General features: G+C 36.0%; 1 protein-coding gene across 2 annotated transcripts in view; it reads right to left on the bottom strand.

The window, feature by feature from the left end:
* The window catches only part of ABCB4 (ATP binding cassette subfamily B member 4), a 72,433-nt gene that overhangs the window by 37,603 nt on the left and 8,947 nt on the right, over positions 1 to 25,883 (bottom strand). The window contains exons 5-14 of one of the 2 annotated variants that reach the window (XM_033087998.1): positions 20,804 to 20,861; positions 19,544 to 19,735; positions 18,279 to 18,450; positions 16,405 to 16,529; positions 13,708 to 13,879; positions 11,518 to 11,631; positions 10,328 to 10,438; positions 9,980 to 10,105; positions 6,849 to 7,052; positions 6,320 to 6,490 (exon numbers count right to left, since the gene is read on the bottom strand). In XM_033087998.1, the coding sequence (XP_032943889.1) occupies positions 6,320 to 6,490; positions 6,849 to 7,052; positions 9,980 to 10,105; positions 10,328 to 10,438; positions 11,518 to 11,631; positions 13,708 to 13,879; positions 16,405 to 16,529; positions 18,279 to 18,450; positions 19,544 to 19,735; positions 20,804 to 20,861 (1,445 nt within the window). Of the gene's footprint in view, positions 1 to 6,319; positions 6,491 to 6,848; positions 7,053 to 9,979; positions 10,106 to 10,327; positions 10,439 to 11,517; positions 11,632 to 13,707; positions 13,880 to 16,404; positions 16,530 to 18,278; positions 18,451 to 19,543; positions 19,736 to 20,803; positions 20,862 to 25,883 lie in introns of those variants that run through there. The other variant, XM_033087999.1, reaches the window with a different exon arrangement.

Raw genomic sequence — 25,883 nt, 5'->3', positions numbered from 1 at the left:
TCGCCAGGGGCAAAGGTGAGTGTGGGATGGGGAGTAACTGCTCATGGGGACAAGGTTTCCTTTTGGGGTGATGAAAATATTCTGCAATTAGATAGTGGTGATGGTTGCAAAACCTTGTGATTCACTACAAACCAATCAATTGTACATTATAAAAGGGTGAACTTTACGGTATATGAATTATAACTCAATTAAAAAAAGAGCAGTCATTAAAATTCTGAAAAAGTTAATGAGAGTGGACTAGCTCCACCACATATTAAATCATAAAAAGCCACAGCAATTAAAACAGTAAAATCCAGGGGACGCTATCACATGAACAGGCAGTTTGAGCAATAGAACAAAACAGAGAGTCCAGAAATATAGCTATAAAACATTTAAGAATTAGTAAATGATAAATATGGCATTACCTAGCAATAGGTAAAATGGATTATATAATCAATGGTATTGAGATACTCACATAATCACCTGCAAAAAGATAATGTGGTGTTTCTACTTCAGTCCTTACTCTAAAATAACTAGAGGAATCAACTGTGTTTGTTTAAACATAAGAGTTAAACCATAAAAAGAGGGACTTGAGCACAGCCCTACTGGGCAACATTTAAGACTATTCTTTGATTTTTAGTGTATAGGCCCCAAAGAAGCATTCATAAACATTTACTGATGTGGAGGTTGCATGGCTTAGTCCATGCATGATAAGCCACATGGGAAAGAGTTTGATCAATCTAATTATAGTCATAATACAAAAAGTGATGAGTGGATCGCTAACAGTGACTACGTTATCATTGTGATAATAACAGGTTGGTGCTATGTCAATACAAAAAAGAAAATACAAAACCCAGAGGAATTAGAATCAGATATGTGATTGAGTGACTGATGTGCAGGAAAAACAAAGTATATTATCTGTGAATTTAAAAGTTAGCAACTATCAACCTTGACCAAGAAATTTTGGCCAGAGTAGGGATTTGACACAGAGAGACATTTCAGATCTCTCAGACACCCCAATGATGACAAGACATTGACAAATAAATATCCTAGATTCAAGGACACCACCTATTAAGACATTTGGACCTTGTACTAGATGTGCAGGGATGAAAAATCCAAACAAAGGGAGTACTATCCCATTAGCCTTCTGGAACTTCTGGAGGGAAAAAAGCATAAAATGAAACCTTCTGGAATCCTTTCATAAAATCACCATGGAGGCTATCTTTTGATTCTTTTCTTCCCCCCTCCTCTATGGTAACACTATGAGTAGGAGAATGCATGTAGGTATAAAACTTTGTGGATATTGACTTTCTCTAGAAAATCAAAATATCAAATTTGCTTTTGTATTCAAGATCTTATATTGAAAAACCTTTTATTTATTTTGATAAATAGTTGCTATCTATTAAGTCAAAAGGTGATACGGTCATTAATTTTTTTTTTTTTTTTACTATAAACATGTATTATCTCAATGAGCTGGACCCTGGTAATATTTATTTAGGCTCTACTATGCACAAGGCACTGGATTAAGTGTTATAGAGATACAAATATGAATCATTTATTAATATTGCCTCTTAGGCTGTTTATTCCTTTCAGGAAAGAGAAGGCATATAAATAAATGGCTAACTACAATAAGTTGGTGCCATGTGAGAGGTACTGATAAATGTATAAAGAATCCAGAAAAGGAAAATATTATTCTTCTATGATAAGTAATCAAGGAGGGATGACAATAGCTATAATAGTGGTATGTTCTTATGCTATTCAGAGGAAAGATAAATTACAAAATTCAACTTTTCATTGTTAGAAGAAAGTTGGTTTGTAACTTAGAATGTCTGGCCAATTGACCAACTAGAATCAGTGTAGGGAGTACAGTAATGAAGGATTTCCCTTTCAAAGATGATTTGTCTGCAAAATATATCGATTTAACTCTTCTGCAAAGTATGGAGTCAATTAGGTAGATTATAAACTATTCATAGCAACTATGGTAGAGTATAAATATGGCTACAAACACTATGCAACCACTCCCATCCACAGAGGGAGTCTATTTCTCCACCTCTTCAAATCTGGGCAGGCCATGTGATTTATTTTGATCACAGAAGAATGTGAAAAAATTGACGCTTGTGTCATTTCTGGAACCTAGGCTTCAAGAGGCCTTACAGTTTACCATCTTTGAATGCTACCTTAAATCCACAGTGAAAGAAAGCTTGTCTAGGCTATTGGAGGATGAGAAGCCTCATGGAGGTGAACCCAGCTCCTTCAGGCAACTGCCAGGAACACGATGAGGCCATCTTGAACGTTCCAGCTCAGCTAACCCTGAGCTAAAAGTAGCTGCCTGAGTGAGACTAGGCAAAACCAACAGAGGAACCACGCCAGCCAAACCACTAAGTTCTGGCTTAAAGAAACTGATACTGACATTGGTGATTAGATTGGAATGCTACTGTAACAAAAATCTTTGGGATTGCGATCTGAGTGGTAGTCAGTGGCTGAAGGGAAGTGAAAATATTATTACTGGAGCCTGGAAGAAAAGTAAGGATATTGCTATTGGAGCTTGGAAAGAAGGTGACTTGTGTTATGTAACCTTGGAATAATTGGGGGAAAATGTTTCCTTCAGTAACTGGGAAGAAAGATATTTTATCTAATGAACTTGTACATTTAGCCAAGGAGGTTCCAGAGATCTCTAAAACAGAATGTTGAAAGTGCCAGTTGGATTCCACTGGCTGTATATGATAAAAAGTATGGGAAGAGAATGATGATCTAATTCACTATTTTCAAGGTGAATTTAGAGGCAACATAGAAGACCCAGTACTTGCTGGGTTGGAAAATGAACTGTTAGTCATCCAGTGAAATGAGGTCAAAGATCAAATCAGGGTGTGGGCATAAGGTTTTTTTGGTTAAAATCTCTGAAAGATTTAAAACAGATTCTGATAGACACTCTCAGCTACACAAAAGGGCTTCTAAGACCCTTTAGTAAGGGTTTTCTCACAGCAGTTTCACATGTAGCCCAAAGTAGAGAGAGACTTCTCCTGAAAAAAATTGTGGATGTAACTTTGGTGGCTTAAGTGAACCACTGTCAGATTCTAAGCAAACAAAGTCTTTACAAGAGTCTATCAGCTTGGACTAAAAGAGACTGAGAAAATTCAAAATGTAAAGAGGCCTCTGAGTACGAAATTTCTATTAGAAAGCTACTCAGCTGCAGATGCAAGCCATTTCTTTTGGAAAAGGGAAGACCTCTCAGAAGGAGGATCCAAGAGCCCAGAGCACGGAGCCCAAAACCAAGTAGAACAATGGACTGGGGCACCCACTACTAGGGGGCAGAATTGGGCATTAATCAAGGAACATTCCTTTTCCCTGGAGCAGTGGGGTAACTGGCATCATGCAACTGACTGCATTTCAGAATTGCTATGGACTAGTACCGTGTTTCCCGCAAAATAAGACCTAGCTGGACAATCAGCTCTAATGCATCTTTTGGACCAAAAATTAATATAAGACCCAGTCTTATTTTACTATAAGACTGGATCTTAGTATGATATGATATGATATGATATGATATGATATGATATGATATGATATGATATGATATGATATAATGTAATATATAATACCAGGTCTTATTTTACTATAGTATAAGACTGAGTATAATATAATATAATATAATATAATATAATATAATATAATGTAATGTAATATAATATAATACCGGGTCTTATATCAAATTTTGCTCCAAAAGATACATTAGAGCTGATTGTCTGGCTAGGTCTTATTTTTGGGGAAACACAGTAACTGCTATGTGCTTCCTGTTCTTCTCCTTTTTGAACAGGAACGTCTATTATGATTATCTTGCCCCTCCGGCACCATTATATGTTGGGTGTATGTGTGGAAAATAACTTATCTCTTTAGTTCATAGGTCTCTGGATCAAAATGAGCTTAACACGAAGAACCTCATCCATATCTGGACCATATACAGATCTTCAGAAACTGGATTTCAATCCTGATGTCATAACTCTAAGATGTCAACATGTATGAAAATTTTGAGGGTCGTGGGAAGAGGTGAATTTATTTTGTATGTAGGAGAATGTAAATAACTGTAGCAGAGGGCGTGCTGTGAAAGAATATGGTCGCAGATACTTTACAGCTCAGCCATCAGGAGGCGGAATCTGCCTCCTCCCTCCCTCAATCTGGGCTAGTCTTGTGACTTGCTGTGACCAACAGAAACTGGTGAAAGTGACATTATGTGAGTTCTGGAGTCTAAGCCTCTAGATGTCTTATAGCTTCTGCCTCTGGGTACTGGCCTGGACGGTGTCAAGAAGCCATGTTAGCCTATTATATAAGTACGAGCATCAGAAGCCACATGAGATGCCCAGCCAACAACCAGCAGGTGAAAGAGGCCATTTGGATCATTTTAGCTAAGTCAGCCTTCCAGGTAAATACAGCCATATGCTCAAGTGCAACACAGCAGAACATCCATCCAGCCAATCTACAGACTTATTTGTTTTATGTCTGAATTTGAGATGGTTTGTTATGCAGCAATAAATAACTGATTTAGCAATAAAGTTTATAATGGTAATCATGGTAATGGGAATCAATATAACAATAATAGTAGCTAAGAATATCAAGAGTTTCCCGTGTGCAAAGCATGCACTAATAACTTTACATACAGTAACTCATTCAGTCTTTTCAATCATCCTATGACATTATTTCTCCCCCTCTCCCAAATTACTTCTGTGGTATCTCAGGCATGGAGGGGTTAGTTAATTTGTCCAAGGTCACGCAGCTAGAAAGGGACAGAGCCAGGACTCCAACCTCAGCCTGTCTGGCACCGAAGCCCATGCTCTTAACCCTCACCCCAAGCTACTAATGGCTTTTCATGGCGTTTTTAAAAAATGATGAGCGATTCATCAGCTTTTTAAAAAATTGATATGCAAAAGGTTATCATCTGTAGAGTGGGCCATGATTCTAGAAAACACAGATTGCTAAAATTGAGTGATGTAATTTGTCCAAATATGAGTTAAACCTTGCAAGGCTACATGCAGGATCCATATTATGAAAAACAATATCTCTAATAATTCTGTTCTTTTAGCACAGCAAGGGCAAATATATCGAATATTTGTATCCTAGAAAGCATTCAGCCCTGGGTCCTAAGGTTGAATGGGACTTTTTTTCCCCATAAATATTTCTCTTATCCTCCTGACTTTATGCTTAAGAAGTCTATGTTGACACATGAATGCCCATTTATATGTTTTAAGTTAAAATTAGTTGTTTAATTTATACATTTTTAATGATTTCTTCTTTAAATCACTTCTAATTAACCAACCAAATGCCAGTTTCCTGTATATTATATCTTGGTTCCTTAATATTGAGACTTTATGTACATGAAAGTAAGAAAGTAAGTGTAAGAATTTGTGAGGAATAATTTTCATTGGCTCTTTAATCATCATTAAATTAAATTATGTAAGATGAACCAAAATATCAATCTGATAAACCAGGAAGCATTGATTAATTATACAATTTATAGAACACATGGCAGTTGTGTTTACTTAGGATTCAGGTATAAATTTTCCTGAGAAAACAAGGTTCATACAGCTTGTCTCTAAAATTACAAGAGATAGTTTGGATAGGACCTGTTCAGTAATTTGCACATTTTATTACTAAACTTTCTCAAATCAAATATAATTATGATATTTATGTGTTTGAAATCCATTTATATGGTGTCATCTGACTCTGGTTTTTAAACTCTGATGTTCTTATTAGAGATGACATCTGCACTGACACCAAAAGTGTCCCAACATAAGGCATTTCTGATGCTTCAGCTTAAAGATGATAGTGTGAAATTTAGAAATATCTAAGCAAGGCACATGAGCTCAGCATCCTTAAAATGTGTGGCTTTTTTACAGCGTTAGACAAACACATAACTAAGCTTTATTTCCAGAAAAGCATCCATTTGCCTTCATGAATAGATAAAGATGATGCTAGTGCCTACAAAATAAGGCAAGTATTTTGACTGTTTTTCAGCTGGACAGCGTGTAGGTAACCAGATTTTTTGGGTACATTTTTAGACAACTACTTTGGATCAAAGCATGGCCTACGTGCAAGAAAAAAACAAACATAAGTGGCTCTTTACGTAGGACTGGATTTCAGCTTACTTCATTTTGGTCAAAGCAAGCCACTTAATGGGCCACCCATTTCTGCCATGTGACCTAACAGAAAGGAGAAATCAGTAAAGCCCCACAAGAGAGTTTCATTTGCTCTTATGTTTATGTTTTTCAATGTAGACTCCCAAAGCATTGGCAGGAATTTTCAAAAAGTTTCAATTTGCTGATCCTTCAGGTATTTAGTGTCTACTGACCTTATCCAGGGCTGCCTGGACCTCAGCTTCACTCTCAGAGTCCAACGCTGATGTGGCCTCATCCAGCAGAAGGATCTTGGGGTTGCGAACCAGGGCCCGAGCAATGGCGATTCTCTGTTTCTGTCCACCACTCAGCTGGGCCCCTCTCTCTCCAACCAGGGTGTCAAATTTCTACAATAGAAAACATGGAGGAGCTCTTCAAGTGATTTGAGTAGAAAAGGCTACGGCATCTCGAAGTTCAGGAAGACAACATGGTGCTTCCTTTTGGCTATCGCAATGAGTCATAAGTTATAATAAATGAATACTGACTTTTAAAAAACTACTGACTCATACTTTGTATAAAATTGTATATGATATATGTGCCCAGCTATACTCCTTAAACCTCCAAATGAATAATTCATGGGTCTTACCTAGCAAAGTTGGACAACTTTGCATCTCAAATATTATTAGCTTAACCTTTGAAAGAAGAACTCAGTCACATGAGGTGAAATTCTAATTTTGAGGGCAACGACACTAATAAAACCTTTACCTGTGGTAATTTCATAATAAACTCATAGGCATTGGCTTCTTTGACAGCTTTCTTTATCTCATCCATAGTTACATTTCCACGGCCATAACGAATATTTTCAGCAATTGTGGTAGAAAATAGCACTGGCTCCTGACTCACCACTCCAATTATTTCCCTTAGATACCTTACATTAAAGGTCCTAATATCCTGCCCATCGATGTTAATCTGGAAAAAAAAAAGACTTTCATTAAATATTTCAAACCTTCTGATATCTAAAGCATCAAGACTCTTTCATTTGTTATGAAAACAGTCTTAGTTAATATTTAACTTATTTCAGTGGTTAGAAATGAGAATTGAAAATAAACAGCAATGTGAAAGAATGAAAATAAAAAGCATATGCTTTCTTTTGATATTTATCACCTTACATATATAGTTTTTTCATGAATGGATAATTTTCTATAAATGATATTGGGTTATATATTTTTGGCACGCTATTATTTTTGTTTACCATTGTTAAATTTGAATAAAAATGTCCAGTTACCTACCTAGTCTACATATTATTTTAATGGCATTATGATGTTTTATTATATGTAACATACCATAATTTACTTTAGCAGTTCCTACCTGCTGGGCATTTAGTTTCCTTCAAGGAACAAGGAAGGACAATCATTGCAGAAGTAGAGAATTACCAGGTTGAAAAGTATGATTTATTTTTTCATATATATATATATGCCTCCCTGCACAATGACTGGTGTCTGGTGGCATTTATTATTTGCTGAACAGAGGTTGGATAGACAATCCACTAAAAAGATTTTAATAATTTACAATGTCAGCAGGAATATATAAAATACATCTGCTTCATTGTAATTTACTAGCTCTGGGTTTTATCATTTTAATCTGTTTTTTTCTAATAATAGGTATGAGGTGGTAGGTTATATTTGTTTTCACTTGTATATATTTATATGTAAGGCTGAATATTTCTTGAAACTTTTTACAAATCTATATTTATTGTAGAAATGCACATTCATACCCTATTTTAGATTCTTATTACAGTTGACACTTGAACAATGTGGGAGGTACCGGCACCGAACCCCCACACAGTCAAAAACCTGCCTATAATTTTTGACTCCCCAAAACCTTAACTACTAATAGCCTATTATTAACATAAACAGTCAATTAACACATATTTCATATGTATTATATACTGTATTCTTACAATAAAGTAGTCTAGAGAAAAGAAAATGTTATTAGGAAAATCATAAGGAAGAGGAAATACATTACACTATTTATTGAAAAAATCTGCATATAAATGGACCTGCATAGACAAAACCTGTGTTGTTCAAGGGTCAACTGTAATTTCTCAAATTTTAAATATAATATTTTTCCCATATGTATCATAAATCATTTATTTATTTCAATTTATTGCTTTCTTTTATTATAGTTTTACTATTTTTATTAGTGAGTGGTTTTGAGGGAAAATTGAATTAATCAACTACACCACTGAGCATTTCTTCTGCTGTTTTAGTAGCAGAAAATAGTTAAATCATGATGTGGACCATGAATATCTCCATGTTAGAGAATTTCTGAAGACTTCTTTCTCTGCTGACATGTATATGTTCTTAGAAAATGTGTTAGCCCACTAATAATTTTAAATATAAGATATTTTCAAGGGGCCCACCCGGTGGCTCAGGTGGTTGGAGCGCCGTGCTCCTAACATCAAAGTCACCAGTTCGATTCAAACATGGGCCAGTGAGCTGCGCCCTCTACAGCTAAGATTGTGAACAACAGCTCTCCCTGGAGCTGGGCTGCGGTGAGCTGCTGTGGGGCATGACATGGGCCAGGGCCAGGGAGCAGTGTCCTACACAACTAGACTGAGAAACAAGGGCTTGAAGTGGAGGTGGGAGGTGGAAGAAAGGGGAAAAAAACAAAAAGGATTTTCAAATGGGTATCCTCAATGGTTAGTATTTTGCTAAGTTGTTTTTGTTTGTTTGTTTTATTAAATAAAGAAAAATGTTTACACTTGAACCAAACTTGAGTTTGCTTTAGTAAATGAGGGTGGGTCTATGTTCCTCCTTAGTAATATCAGATTTTTCCAAGAATGTTTTTTAATTTTATTAAATAAATAAATAATTTGTGTACCCTAGAAAATTGTATATTCATTCTTGTAATCTTTGTTTTATCTCAATGCTTTTTAATGTTTTTTTTTCTTTTTCTTTGCAACTTGTGATCTTCTGTTTTCATAATAATACATTTTAATATCAGGCAAACGCGATGTCCCAAAGTTGGTACAGATGAAGAAATGTGAATATATACTGTGGACTAGTATTGTATTAGTGTTAAATTACTGATTTTGATAATTGCTTTGTCATATAAGAGAATGTCCTTCTTAGAAAATATATTCTGAACTATGTAGGAGTCAAGGGGCCTGGTGTCCTTAACTTGCTCTCAAAGGTTCAGAAAAAAAAGTGTGTGTGTGTGTGTGTGTGTGTGTGTGTATGTGTGTATTATGTACACACACACACTAGGAGGCAGAGAGGACAATAAAGCAAGTGGGCTGAAATATAAAAAATTAGTAAATTTGGGTGAAGTGAGTATCTGAATTCCCTGCTTGCAACTTCTCTGTAAGTTTGAATTTATAACAAAATTTTTAAGAGGCAAACATTATATATACCCTAGGCTATTACTTTCCCCTTGTCCCCAGAAGTTTCTTAAGAGACTTTCCTCTTTAGCTATTCCAACATTTAAGAAAACTCAACTGTCTCTGATGAAGTTAATTACTGTCATAAGATTTCTTGTGCCCCTGATTACCAGGTTGTCAACAATTTCGATATGGAATATTTCTGACCAAACCCAATAACTCACTGAAAATAATCTTCTCAGTGGTTTGAATGACTATTTTCCAGTGATTTAGTGATGATGGAAAGCTTAGTCGGAACAGAAAACAACATTGTCTAGCTTCTTTGGCTTTTATCATCTTGTATCTTTTTGTTAAACCAGCCTAAGGGTTTGAATGCATCATCCAGAGTCATTGTAATTCCACAGTCCTTTTACCAAAATTGTATTCACATGCAAATTTGTTACTAAAAAACAATTTCAAAGGGCTAATTGATACCCAGCTTCCCCCTTTGGAGAACTTGTTTCTTCCCACTTACCATACCCTCATCAGGGTCATAGAGCCTCTGAATGAGCTGGACTGTTGTGCTTTTCCCACAGCCGCTGTTCCCAACCAGAGCCACCGTCTGCCCGCTCTGAACCTTCAGGTTCAGACCCTTCAAGATCTGTGAGGGCAAAGAGAGAAAAAGAACACACTTCACAAACAAAAACCTAAAAGGGGAGTTGTTTGATTTAATTTTAAATTTGAAAAAAAAGTATGAAGTAAGGGAATATAACCACCAAAGGAAAAAGCATATAAATATCAAAACATTAGAGACTTTAGATTCTTTAAGATGATTAAACACTGAATCTGAGTGAGGAGTTCCTATAAATACAACTTACAGTACCTTGACATTAGCTCGAGCTGGATAAGAAAAATGAACATCATTGAACTCCAGATTCCCTTTGATGTTGTCTGGTTTGTGTCCTCTCTCTGAAAAACTGTCAATTTTAGGATTCTAAATAAAACAAAATTCAATAACTATTCCATCCAGAACAAACAATTGCATTTTTAAGGAATATGATTCAACAAATCCCAAAAATAAGACCTGGAATGACGTAATCTCTCTCACATGAGACAGAACCCAAGGTAAAGATGTTTTGTGTGTGTGTGTGTGTAAGGAAATATTCATTCTCAGAAAACAGGCATTTCCTCAAAAGAATGTAAGGGATATACTCATTGCATTTTGCAAAATATTTCACTTTAAGATTTTGGCATATCCTTATAAATATTTTAAATTGTCAAATATGCATGTTTACACAAGTATAATAACGAAAAATAATATAATTGATATTTCAGCATTTAGTGAAAATTAGCGTATTCCTAAATAATAAATGTAATGGATTGGGTTGAGAAGATTGACTGAACAATCGGTTAGAGCAAATTATTTAGGAACAATGTAAACATTCAATATATTCAAAAGCTGAGCAATTTTCTCATGACTTAGATCAATGAAACAGGAAGAATTGCTTGGATTAAATGACCAAACTTCACTTTTGTCTTTGCATTTTATCTGTATACATACAATGGCATACTTTCGTATGTCAAAACTATTTCATTTCACTGCAGTCAGTGCAACTTATTCAATTTAGTTGATTCAAAATCATATCAAACATGCAGTGATCAATTTTTTTTTGAAGGGGGCAACCCACAGCAAAACATACTGTCAATTTTGGTCCCAACAATAATTTTTCCACTCACTCATCCTGTATAGAAATCATGATATTCTCAGTCTGGCTAAAAAATGAAAGAGAAAAGGAGAAAAACTAGGAAGACAAACATCTTAGCTCTGAACTCTACCAAGAAGACTAGTGCATATGTACTTTTCCAAAATGAGATCAATGTTATTATATTTTTTAAAGGGAAACTTTTAGAAATATTAATAAGAGGCATTTTGTTTCATTCCTTATTAAGAAGAGATTGATAATTTAATTAATTTTCACATGCTATTTAACCTAAAGCCAGATTTAACCTAAAGCCAAGCCCCAAAGGGTTAGACAAACACACTTTTCAGCATTAAAATAATAAATAACTCACATTATCTATAATATCAAAGATCACACACGCTGCTCCTCTTGCATTGGCAAAAGCATCAATACATGGAGCAGCCTGTCCAACACTGAAAGCTCCGATCAGGATTGAAAAAAAGACCTGAGCAAAAGAACAGGAGGAAAAATTGTAAGTCCCATTCATATTATCTTAAATATGGTTTGTTTGAAACACACTATACAAAAGATTGAGTTTAGCTTTACCCTTTATTATTATTTTTTTTCAAAGAGCAAAATTTTCAAGGTTACTACAGCATTTCATTGCTCAAATGGGTTTCTTCAACCTCAAAAATATTTTTTTTGTCTAGCTTGCCAAACTATCTGTCCCTTTCTCCTGAACTTATACAGAATCGGAAAAATTTTCAAACCTATTTTTTTGACTCTGAAGCTAATGCCACCACAGGGAAGCGTTTTCCATCAGTATTATTATCAGTCCTATATGATTTTCTCTAACTGCATTGAATTACACAGAATGTTCAAGATGAAACATGATAGATTTTGACCCAATGGAATTTTCCTTAAAAAGTACCATTTTATATACATATTTTGATATGACTTTTAATATAAAAGGTAACACTTCATACATTATAAAACACCTGTGTGCACTGATTAATAATTCCTTTACACAATTATTCTGTACTATAGCATGTAAAACTTAACACATTTCCCTTCATATGATTGTCCACTAGGAAAATACAATGATATAGAAAAGGCAAGAATATAGCTTCAGGAATCCTGCTTATTTGCATATTTAACTGAGGAAAACATAAGTGAAGAGAAATTACTCCTTTCTCTTTGGGCATAGTGAAGCTTCTATACATAGTTCGGCTTTTCTCAGAAGACAGTAGCAATAACACTTCACGTACCCAGAACTCAAATATCCCTCGTATATCTATTCACTATCTGCAATACAGATAAGAACCAGTAAGATAGCAAAAAAGTCTCTACCCAAATAGATGTTATAAATTTAATGCACTAGAGGCTTTATGCATAGGGCATTGCTGGGCTCCCTGCAACATAGATATCACTCTCCAGCCCTGCTGTGGACATGTCACTGTCCACATACTACAAACAAGGAGACTAGACCAGAGAGGAGACACTTGTTACAAAAGGTGAATGGTAAAGTCAAAATTCAATCTCCCTTTTTCATTAAATTTAGCAAGCAAGGAAGTGAAGAAAGGTGGAGAGCTTCCAAACTGATAACCAGAGAGACCAAAATAAGAAGAAGAAGAAAAAAAGACATAGCAATTATGAAACATCATCCAGCCAAATAGCCCTCAACACCTCAATGCAGTCTGAAGATACTACTCTAGAAAACATTTTGAAGTGATTAATTTTCATAATGGTTCTAAGTCATCAGCAAAGGGCCAAATTGTGTGCATTGTCTTCTGTTTAGAAAGATAAGGAAGTGCAGGTTTTAAAAAATTGCTATTTGAATGGTTACATGTTGTTCCGTTTCTCACTGACATGGAAAAAATGGTCTCAAAATATTGCTAGTTTATAAACAAGGTTATAAAATGCTATGCATAATACAATCCCACTTTTGAAAGAAAAAAACACGTGATGTATAGAAAATGATCTGGAAGATATATACCAAAAGTTATCATTAAATGTATATGGATTATTAGACTACAAGTAATTCTAAGTAACTCTTAATTTTTAAAATATTGTACTCTAATCCTTTTTATAAATAGTATATTTTGTTTCTATAATCATAAACTAAAGCTATTTTCATTTTGAAAAACAAAAACAGACTAAAATAACTTTTCATCTTCTATTTCGTATAGCTGATATTTTATATTATGTAAATTTAACATTCTCTCACACTATGACCTATCTAGAATAATCTTTACTTTCTTCTATAATGAAACTCAAGGGCAGAATGAGGATGGCTCCAATCCATATTTGTTCACTCATAAATTCATTCAATTTTTATTTTCTTTTATACGTTGTATACATTTTTTAATTGGTCTTACAACATGCTGTTTTCTTGCCCATACTCATAATTATGACTTGTGTATTCGAGAAGGCCAACTCTGCCCACAGGACAGAGCAAAGATTCACCAAAAGGAAAGATACTACAATCATGGCTCATCCTTCCAAAAGGAGGAATGTGAAAGTAAAGAAATGGATAAACAATATTTTCAGACTCTTCATAAATATTAGGAAAAGTACTCACTGTCATTGCATTTCCGAGAGTATATTCTTTTGATATAACTAGAGTAGATCCATACCAGAAGGCTAGTGCATATGATCCATATATTAACAGGAAGGCAATGCCCATGGAAATGTTTGCTGAAATAGCTTTTTTAATTCCAATCTTTTTGGCATTTTCTAGATGTTTCTGATACCTACCAGAAAATGAGGGGGAAATGTTATAATAAGAAATCAATCGACAATCTGAGCCATATTAACCTCCTGTATAGTTAGAGGTTTAAGGAACAAAGCCATCAAAGGAAGAAACCCCTGGGGAGACCCAGCTTTCAGGGAACTGAACCATTTTGGGATCAGCCAGGAGGAGAACCAATCTGGGCCTTCTCTTTACTGGCCTGGACCCACCTCCCTTGGTCCTCACCAATACAACCAAAGTTCCTGTAGCTGTTCCAGAACTGAACTCTCACCCGTAGGATTTGGAAGAGCGTCATCATCACCTTCAGGGCCAGTATCACAAATCAAGGTCAAGGTAGAAGGAGAGAAACCAAGCCAATCAAGAATGGCACCAAAATGTTAATACTATTCAGGACTCTTAAAATAGTTAGATTCTTTACACAGTTCAATTTCTCTTCTCTAGAGAAAAGAAAATCCTTTCACTATTGCCCCATGGGGTGAGGGACAGGAATTTTACATGGTCTTGTACTTAAGCATGGGTCTTTCGTTTTTGTTTTTGTTTTTGCTTTGTTTCATTTTAATTTTTTGTATTAGGTTGACTTTCAACTGTCAAGCCAGGATACAAGATTATAAAGTGGTCACTACTTGTGGGATATGGGTTCTTACTCAATCTTTCTAGATTTTAGTTTCATCATCTGTAAAATGAAGTTAATGCCTACCTTGCAAGATAATTGTGAGGCTGACAGATACTTACTTATAGAAAGTAGCTAGTACAGCGCTGGCACATAGTTGGCAAAACCTGATAATGCCTATTGCTATTATTATTGCTATTATTGTTTTAGAATTCAACCTCTTTCTGAATATTGCTCATTCTACTATCATATTTTTGAATAGTAATTAAAATTCATATTACTGGCTTCTAGGATTTGATACGAAGGTACAACTGTCTACAATGGTTCTGTTAAATTACCATGTTTTTTACATCAATTTAAATTAAATCTATCTTTCCACATTAGACACAGAGAGTGTATAAAATTTAATTAGGCTCCCTAAATTCAGGAAAAAAATCCAATGGATATACAATGAGACGTTGGGAAAATACCATATAAAATAGGTATTTCTGTTTCTAACAAAAAACAAACAACATCCTTTTTTTTTTTCCGTTTACCCAGATGAGATGTTGATCATTTATCAGTTTGTAAAGAATGTATGCTGCCACCAAAAAGTTTGTCTTTTTAATTGAAGAACCCAACTCTTCAGTGTCCGTTCCTCACTGTTAGGCTCTGCACTCATTTAGCAGAGCTGAGTCTCTGGGGGAGACAAACAGCATGCCGGGCCCAGCACTAGGATTAGTCCCGGGCTGGGCCTCAAGGCGTTTGCAGGGACATTTACATCGGCCCCAATGTGATGCAAGGCTCCGGTGACAGTGGTGGACATGCTGTAATTACCTTCACTTAGGCGGCTTGCTTACTGCAGCTAATGGAGCGGCACTGATTACACTCACATCCTGAGGTCCAAGAGAGGGTTAGTGTGGTCTGTGTGGGCTATTGTGTACAGGAAGCAGCAGTAAGAGAGAAAAAGGGAGAAGTTAGAGAACCAGGCACATGGGGGCTTTGAAGAGGGCTTAAGGAAGAGAAAAATAGAAAATGAAATGGAGGAAATTAGGAAACTGGTTTTCATGCGGGAGAATTTCCAAGAGTTTCTATTTCAAAGAGGTGTCAGGATCAGGAGTTCCATAGAATGGCAAAAGAAAATACTTCACACAGAATTATACTTTGACTATATTAGGGATGTTATTGTTTTAAGTAAACTGGTTGGGTAAAGTGGAAGGAGTAGGCTTTACCAGTGGGCTTTGTTCTGGCATTTAGATTTTTGTGTATCAAGATTCTTTAGAGCAGTGGTACTTAACTTGGGATCTGAGGTCAAGGAACTTGAAAGGGGAAAAGATTACATAATTATTTTCACTAACTTCTGATTGAAATTTAGCATTTCCTTTCATTATCAATGCAGGCAACAAACCTCTGTAGTATTAACAGTAACTCTGACTTTGTTGCCCATAGAAATCCCAGATCATTTTCACATCATGTTACAACTGATGCAAATGTATTCAAGTATCTTTTACTCACATCCCTACTTTGGAATTACAGTAGCTATGAGACCCATAGTTAGCTTTTATTATTTAATACGTTAATATAAGAGACATGTGTTTGCTGTATCACAGTTTAAAAATATTTTGGTAATTGAACTTCAATATTATTGGTTTTCTTGGCAATCCAATGGATTTTGTTTTATGCATGTGAAATCATTATTCTAAGAAAGAAGTCCACAGGCCTCATCAGACTGCCAAAGGAGTCCATGAAATGTAAAGGGTAAGAACCCTGTGTTAAAGTCTGACATTGAACTCTAGCCATCAGTAAAGGGTGCCTATCTTTTCTGGGGGAGGTTTTACTAGTAGGAAAAGGAAAATCGTGAACACATACCACAAAAGAATGAGCAACAAAAAGTAAAAGTGGGTTCTTTGAACCAGTGGACAAAGAACCTTCCTGACCTTTCCAGCTCTTTGTCCTGGCCCCCAAAAGCTATCACGGTCCGGATGGCCCCCAGAGCCTCTTCTGCCACAGCGCCAGCTTTCGCATATGCTGCTAGTTCTTTGTCACTAAATGCTGAGAGTATCTGGACAGAAGAGAAACATTCATGACTTTTATATGGGGAGAAAAGTTAAAAGACAGTCTGGTCAACCTTTAAAGTTACTTTTTTTCCCCAAATCCTGTCCTTTACCAAATATTGAAATCATGAAGCAAACAACACTCACTGTACCAGATCCAATGACTCCTTCTACCCCACACAGGCTAGATCTCATCGACCCTCATGATATGCCTGTCCCCCCAAGAGTAGTCAAGAAAAGGAAAGCTACACATAACTCTCTAAAAAGCATTTTTGGGAACTGTTCGAGTTCCACATCTATGAGTTTTGACAATTAAGTTTGCGAACTTGTTGCAATGATGTTGCTAACCTTTATTTGATACCAAATGGATTATTCATTATGAATTTGTACCAACTGGACAAACAGTTAACCAAGTTTACCATTTGGAAGTGCTGAAAAGGACTGCGTGAAAAAGTTAGATGACCTGAACTTTTCGCCAGCAATTCATGGCTCTTGCATCATGACAATGCACCAGCTCACATGGCACAGTCTGTGAGGGAGCTTTTAGCCAGTAAACAAATAACTGTATTGGAACACCCTCCCTATTCACCTGATCTGACCCCCAAAGATTTTTTTCTTTACCCGAAGATAAAGGAAATATTGAAAGGAAGACATTTTGATGACATTCAGGACATCAAGGGTAATACGATGACAGCTCTGATGGCCATTCCAGAAAACGAGTTCCAAAATTGCTTTGAAAGGTGGACTAGGTACTGGCATCAGTGCATAGTTTCCCAAGGGGAGTTCTTTGAAGGTGATTATAGTGATATTCAGCAATGAGGTGTGTAACACATTTTCCAGGATTAGTTCGCAAACTTAATTGTCTGACCTTGAACTATGATGTGTTTTTTTCTAATTGCAAAATAAACTAAAATAAAACAATACTGCTTTGAAAGGATTCCCCATCCCTTCCTCTATTGTGTCACGATTTTTAATTCCTATGAAAATAATACTTCCAGATCTACTCTTGGACATTCTACTAAGTAATAAAGATGGCTAAATAAGATATTGCAGGAGAAAGGTAAAGGAAGGGTCAAAATAAAAGAGATACAAGTAGTTTGTTAAGTAAATCATCAACCCCAGAATGAGCAAAAATTGCCAGTAAAATTTGTCAACTCTGCAGCGTTGGCTGAAATAGAACAGGTTATGTGTATTTTGTTGTAAGGCAAAATTGGCAGACTGCCACTTAACTGTCAATGTGCAAGTAAAAATAAACAGAACAAATCCCAACTTTATTTAATTTGTTTACATTCACACAGTCGTTTGGAGGAATGTTATATTTTAAAATTGTTTTTCCTTAAATAAGGACATAACCGTAGATATAATTTAAACTGCCACACCCGAGGATTTACCCAAAGAAATAATAACAGTGCAAAAAATGTAACATTTTTGAAACACATTAAAAATAAACTTCCTTATTAAAGTACCATATTAGCAACATGCTTCTAAAAATGTGGCTTCAACTGACATTTAACACAGATCAGCACCGCCACAAGTACCAGAATCCTGCATATTAAACATAACTTGAGGGATGGCTGGTTAGCTCAGTTGGTTAGAATGTGGTGCTGATAACACTAAGGTTGCAGGTTCGATCCCCACATGGGCCACTGTGAGCTACACACTCCTTAAGAACAACAATGACAACAACAACAACAACAACAAAACATAACTTTGGATGTATGGGTTCCCACACATGAAAATGCCCACGTTTCACACACCTTTGCCCAAACAGCTGCAGAGAGTCCCAGGATAGGGCTGATGGCCATAATCACAAGGGTGAGCTTCCATCCTCTGATGAACCCCACTATGAATCCTGCAAAAAACGTGGCTACTGCTTGAAAGAACATTCCAACCTTGTCACCAATTCCTTCACTGATTTTGGAGATGTCACTAAAAAAGATCACACCTAATTGGTTACAGGCAGGAGGTCTTCAGTTAGAAAGGTGAAGCAGACATCTAACAAACACATTGACAGGTAAAACTTATTCACACTACTGCAAGCCTCTTTCAGAGTCTTAGCCTCTCGACTGATATTTTTCCCCACCTAAATGCTGTACAAAGGAAGAAATTCAGGATTAGTTCATGCTCCTAAGAAGTTAATATCATTAAAGTTGATACTATTAAATTCGTTAATCCTAGTAGAGAAGCATTAACATTTTCAACATGAGTCAACTTGTTTAAAAGCAGAAGTTAGGAAGGGCATTACAATGGTAATAGAGAAGAGCTCTTTGCTTCTACTTGCCCTGTTCTCAATCCACTGTATTCTCACTACAGCAGCCAATGTGATCGTTTGAAACTGGAAGTCTGAATGTGTTACTCTTCAATCAAAAACATGCAATGGCTGCCCATTTCACTAAGAGTGAGTGCTGAAGTCCTTCCGAGGCCAACCAGGTCCTAAATGCCTTGATCTTTCCTTTATTTTCACCTCATTTGCTCACTACACTCTTACCGGGATCTCCAGTAAGAAAAACTTTGTCATCTATCTCGCCCTGCTGGAATGTAAGCAACAAGAGGAAGAGATCTTAGTCTTGGTCACTGGTGTATCACGAACATCTAGAATAGTGCTTGGCACATAGTAGGCCCTCAAATATTTGTGGAATAAGTGAAGCCAACAGTTACGAAGACAAGTCTCTTTGTCAATTCATTCAATCATTTATTCATTCATTCAACCACCTTAATTGAGTAAACGCCTATCAGGCCCTGTGATAAGCTTCATGAGAGATAAACAAGTATGTAAGATGTGAGAGCTCAGTCCTCAAATAAACCTACTGTATAACTGAAGAGAAAAACTAACAGATAAGTGAAATACACTGTGGCATAGGCTGTACGTGCTAGAAATGGCTGTCAGATCGTCTATTTCCAATACGTATCGTATGCTTAATCTAGTAACCTTTTTTCACTTAAAATCTTCCCATGACACATTTTCACATAGTCAGTGGTTAATTTCTTCTTTATGAAAGTATGACATTAAGAATACACTTACTCTGTTAGCCGTGTATTGAGTTCAGTGGTGTCGTTCATGTCAAACCAGCCTAGTTCTTGTCGTAGAATGGCATGAAAAAACTCTTTCCTAATTTTCCTAATCTGTCGGCCGGCTGCCAAAGTCCAAAATGAAACTTGTATATAGGCAGCAACGAGAACTCCAGCACCTAATCCTGAGTAATAATATGCATATCTGGAAAACAGTTAGAAAGTTTCTTTTAAATAATGTCCCTTTATTCGTATCTTTCAGGAGTAATTTTCAGAATTGGGAATTAATAAACTTACTGAACTTATCACAAAGATTGTGTAGGATATTATAACAAATACAAATTAAATTTTTTTCTCTTAAATTACAAGAGGACAATAGCAAATCTATTTTCTTGATTATCAGCCAAAGAAAACAGATAAATTTTTGTGGGTAACTGCAAAAAAAAATAGTGGTGTTAATGAATCAATTTAAAACTGACATTGACAATTAATAGATACAATTTTATTCTTCTTTCATAATTAATATCCTAGAACTGCATAGCTTTTACTGAAAATTTTTACTACTATTCACATATTGCAAATATAGGAATACAAAGATTGAGCATGTGAAACGGTTCTGAGTGTAAGTTTTCTCATATTGTTTACACATAGAACTAAAAAAATGCCTCTTTCTATTTGGCAGAATTTGAAACTCTTTTTAAATAGTATGCTAAAATATCATGAATTCAAATTAATTTGGAGCAAAGGCTTAGAGGTATTAGAGGAAAGTTAGTACCTTTAAAAATAATAAATCCCTTTTCAATGCTTTCAAATAAATTTTTCATATAATTTTACAAACTTTTTCCAGATAGAACCCCTGCAGCATTCAAATAGTTATTCATTTATATCAGCAACATTAATTGATAAATAACCATACAAACATTATGTTACAGGCTTTTGAGATGTCTATTAAGAAGGCCAATAGAGGAGGGGGAATGCCATAAATGACATCATGGGACCAGCTGGCAAAATTGGATTACAGACGGCAGAGTAGATCATAGTATTGTATCAATATTACGTTTACTGAAGTTGATACCTGTACTGTGGTTATGAAGAGAATATCCTATTCTGAGGAACCACACTGAAGTATTTGTTAGTAAAGGGCCATATGTATGCAACTTACTTTACATGGCAGGGTGGGGGGGTGGTATAAATCATAACAATAGGTTAAAGAGCAAAACAAAAGGTAAAGAGTAAATATATATATATATATATATATATATTAGCCAATTACCTAGTCATTTCTTCTTCCAGAATTCTGCCTGGATTTAACATTGACAATGTAAAATTCACTAAAAATAAAAACAAAACAAAACAAACATAAGACATTTTTGAAAGGTTGAACTACTAATAGATATTGCCAGGCTTTGAAAACCTTTTTTCTCTATTCTTTTCACTTTTCAAGTGTACTCTTGTCACTTTATTCAAGGAAAGAGCCCGATGGTTTAGGTGCAGGATATCTAGGGTCCACATGGGGGAAGATAAGCCTCCCAGGTTCTTCCCCCATCCCAGTGGTGCCGTGCTTTCAGCCAAGCAGCTTCCTAAGGCAGCAGAGAGGAGCTACAGAAGGCAGAGGAGGAAAACACAAAAGGTCCAAACAGAAAATACATGATTTAAGGGACACTTTTTGTCTTAGTGGCTCGAAGCACTTTATTTTAATATATGTGTGTTTTCCTTACATGCTTCCATATGACCTAGGTACTAGAAAGGCTGAAATACATTCACTGTAAAGAAAGAAAACTTAAAGACAAGGAAGAAAACTGAGTTGCTCAAAGATAAGTCAGTGGATTGTCCTGTATTCCATGTCTTGTTTACTAGCAAAACTGTATTCTGGTAGTTTTAAAGCAGTATTAATTAGAAGGAAATGTACTGTCCATTAGTTTGAGCTAATTTGATAAAAATGTCAGTGTGCCTCTCCTGGTTTTCATAACTAGCATTTATTAAGCATTTATTTTATGCCAGGCTCTGTTCTGAACACTTTACGAGGTCTGACAATTAAGTTCACGAAATTCTTGCAATGATGTTGCTACCCTTTTTTGATATCAGAGGGACTATTCATAATGAATTTGTACCAACTGGACAAACAGTTAACCAAGTTGACTATTTGGAAGTGCTGAAAAGGCTGCATGAAAAAGTTAGACGACCTGAACTTTTCACAAACAATTCCTGGCTCTTGCATCACAACAGTGCGCCAGCTCACATGGCACTGTCTGTGAGGGAGTTTTTAGCCAGTAAACAAATAACTGCATTGGAACACCCTCCCTACTTACCTGATCTGGCCCCCAATGACTTCTTTCTTTACCTGAAGACAAAGGAAATATTGAAAGGAAGACATTTTGATGACATTCAGGATATTGAGGGAAATACGACGACAGTTCTGATGGCCATTCCAGAAAAAGAGTTCCGAAATTGCTTTGAAGAGTGGACTAGGCACTGGCATCGGTGCATAGCTTCCCAAGGGGAGTACTTCGAACGTGACTGTAGTGATATTCAGCAATGAGGTATGTAGCACTTTTTCTAGGATGAGTTCGTGAACTTAATTGTCGGAACTTGTACGTGGAGTAATTCATTTAATTTTCACAACAACCCTATGAGGTAGGACTGTTTCAGAAATCTCCATTTTACAAACAAGGAAATTGAGGAGCAGAGAGATAAAGTAACTTACTCAAAATCGGCTGAATGCCCTAACGCTATACTATACTGATTGATTCATGTAGTGATGACTTTTCACTTTTTGAAAACACAAAGTGAAAAAATAAAAAGGAGATAGTTCATATACCGCAGTCACAAAATAATAGGATAAAATATTGCCACAGCATTGTTGAGACAACATTCCAGGGTAAGTATTTCCCATTTACCATGATGCTAGGAGTGAAACTAATCTATCTTTGTTCCTTTATCATGTATAAATAACCCGGAGGTCATGTTTCCTGAGTGCTCTGTATCCTCCTTACTTCTTCCAAAGGGAGGTAAAGTTGAAATTTATTTAAAACTTAAAGTATTGTTAGGATCAATTACCAGGTATAATTTTTCCCTCAGGATTGTAACTTCTGATGTTCCCAGTAAAAGTGTTTCTGCTTATTAATCTAGCTCTTTGTTGCCTATCAGGTCCTTGAGGAATCATACCCTATTTTCCTTCTGTTCTTATCAGTTCAGTTCTGTGTGCTCATTTCCTTCCTGAGTTCTTAAATATGCATCTTTGCTTTGCCAAATTGGAACTGTGCTGCTGGAATTAGAGGCAGATAAGCTATCCGAAAGCTGTGGTATTTGTAGGAATCATTGTTCAAAACCTTGGGAAACTTCCGGTTATATGTGTACAGGGCTAGTTTTTTCCATGAACTTAGAAATCAGGTGAAATCTTAAATGAGTTTTATTCTCCTCCAACACCTACCTCAAACTTTCAAATTCTCTCAAGGAGGATATTGCAATTCAGATTGATACTCCCTCCTAGGAAATAAGAATTTATGCGCATCCCAAATTTGACCTGCTCCTTTCTCAGAGTCCCAGGCCAAGAATGGCAATCTAGTTCTTGGTCAGGAGCTCCAGAACCCTCAGGAAAGCAAGAGTTTCTGCTGCCTGGGGACAAAGGTGAGACAAATGTTTGTTGATGTGTTCCCAGAAGTTATGAGATTCTAGATCTGGAATTCTAGATTTCAAAATCTCATGGGATTCTAGATCTGGAAAGGGTGGAGACCTGGTCTTCTCAGATGCTTCCTATTATGCTTCAGTCAATTTCATAAACAATCTCCAAATAGTTGTCTGGTTTGGGGGTTCTCAATGCTATCTGCCTGTGATACTCACATGGGAAACTTGAAAAAAATACAGACGCCCAGGCTCCACCCAAGACCATAAGTTAGAACCTTGGACTGAATCTAGAGATAATATTTCTAAAAATACCCCCACTTGATTCAAATGTGTCAAGCTGGAGAACTCACTCTCATCCACCTGAATGCCTCCCATAACAAGAAAATGGGGGATTCTTGAACCTGCCTTTTTATTTTAGAGCGCTCTCAAATAGGATTCATCCATTTTATCGATAAAAAAACAGAATTTTAGAGTGGTTGCTTCATTTCCCTGTTCTTACAGCTAGTTTTCCCTAATATTTACTGGTATTTACTATGATCCATACACTCTACATAAATCATTCCATTTAATTCTATCAGTAAGTCTATGATTACCTTTCAAAGATCAGAACAGTACGAATTACAGAGGTTAAAAGTAACTTTCACTCATACAGCTAGTGAGTGAAGGGCCTAAATAATAACTCTATACCTTAAAGATTACTTAGAGAGACATAACACAGGGTGTCCTGGCTGTCACTTTTGAGTCCCAAAGTAAATCAATGTCTGCCTTCCTCAAATCTGCCAAAGACTCCTTTTGTCATATGGAAATATTCAGCACAAAACAAAGACCTAGTATTTGTCCAGGCAGGTTAGGCAGTATGGACAGTTAATTAAGGTAACAAGGGGCTCAGGGAAAATGTGTTTTCCTCTCAACCTCAAAGTAATGCAAGGACAAGCAAGGTATATTCATTTCTCCATAGAATATCCTAGATTATTACAGTCACATAGACTTGGCATAAAATACATCAAGTTCATGATACTCTGCAGAAAAACTCTTTCCTCTGATTCTGTCCTTAAGGTTTTGGATGCAGAATGTTTTATGCATAGTTTCTGCACAACTGAGTCATTGTGAGGGAATGACCTTGTCATGGAGTGGCTTTATTCTGTTGACAAGGACAGGCTCTGTTCATAATAAATCATTGTCAGACCCTCTTGTAATTTAAACCATTTTTTCTTCTAACATTCCCTTCTCATTTGGCTCCTATTAAGTCTAGCTGTCCAAGAATCCAACAATTCTGAAGAATAGACTCTAAACAAACATCATCTCTATGAGATGAGCCTTCCAGCTCAGCCAAGTACAGCTAACTCCTCTGTCTTCTCTCAACCTCCATGATCATTGCTAAACTCTACAACTCTAAACATATCAATGAGCTCTCTAGATGCAAAGTTAGTATGTCATTTACAGATTTTGTTTCCTCCAAAGAGGTATGAGATTATTACTTTTACAAACCAACAAAGAGTGGACATTGGAAATTAATAACATTAGAGGGATTTCCCATTCCAAATCCCCCAAGATGGCCAATAGGCCTAGTAACAAATGTGGCTATGGAAAACCAAGGGCCATATAATTTGGAGGCTACTGAAACTAAGTTAGCAACTCTGGTGACTTTAGTACTCCAGCAAACACAGGTTTGTAAGTGACTTGCTCATGCCATTCCCCAGAGAGACATTGACTGTGGCCCAGGGCACAGCACATGGTACCTGTCTGCCATGTCCAGCTTCAGAGCAATTCAGTTGCATAATTAGAAACAAGTTAAAAAGAAGCTGGTATTCTAAAAACAAGACATAAAAATGATACAAGTGCTGACTTATCTGTGATTAGTATGTTGCATTGTTTTAATCTGATTTTTTAAAAAGTTTAGTGGTGATAAAATACACATAAACATGAAATTTACCATCTTAATCGTTTTGAAATGTATAGTTCAGTAGTGTTACTAAGTATAGTACATTTACATTGTTGTACAACCAATCTCCAAAACGTTTTCATGTTCCCAAACTGAAGCTGTACACATTAAACCGCTCTCCATTTCCTCCTCCCCTCAGTTCCTGGTAACCACTATTCTATGTTCTGTTTCTATGAATTGGACTACTCTAGATAACTCATAGAAGTGGAATCATACAGCATTTGTCTTTTTGTGACTGGCTTATTTCACATAGCATAATGTCCTCAAGGTTCACACATGCTGTAGCATGTGTCACGATTTCCTTCCTTTTTTAAGGCTGAATAATATTCCGTTGTATAATATACCACATTTTGTTTACCCATTTATCTGTTAATCTGATTTTTTAAACACTGAATTGAAACCAATTTTTGATGAATGTGTCTGAATATGAGTATCATCCCACTTTATGTGTATAAAAAAATCAACGCATAATAGATCTGTAGATCTTCTAAAAGTAAAAGGAAAACAAATAGAACATTCTTACCCTTCATTTACTTAAAGACTTTTTAAACTATCCTCTATTACTCCAATTTTATTTTTATGGTGTTTATGTTAAAGTTTTGGTCACTGGTGAAACATGAGTAATCCATTTCAAACTTTCCCAAACACTTTGTTTTAAAAGAGAATGCACAATTATTTACATTGGCAGTATAATGTATTTATATGGTCATGAGCATGAAAGACCTGGATTTGAATTCTGTCCTAACACTCACCAACTATGTAACTTTGGACAAGTTATTTATCCTCT

Source organism: Rhinolophus ferrumequinum, chromosome 20 (genome assembly GCF_004115265.2).
Source record: "Rhinolophus ferrumequinum isolate MPI-CBG mRhiFer1 chromosome 20, mRhiFer1_v1.p, whole genome shotgun sequence".
In the NCBI taxonomy this organism is placed as follows: Eukaryota; Metazoa; Chordata; class Mammalia; order Chiroptera; family Rhinolophidae; genus Rhinolophus; species Rhinolophus ferrumequinum.
Note: the sequence above shows the minus strand (reverse complement) of the source record. Positions and strands in the feature narration are given on the sequence as shown.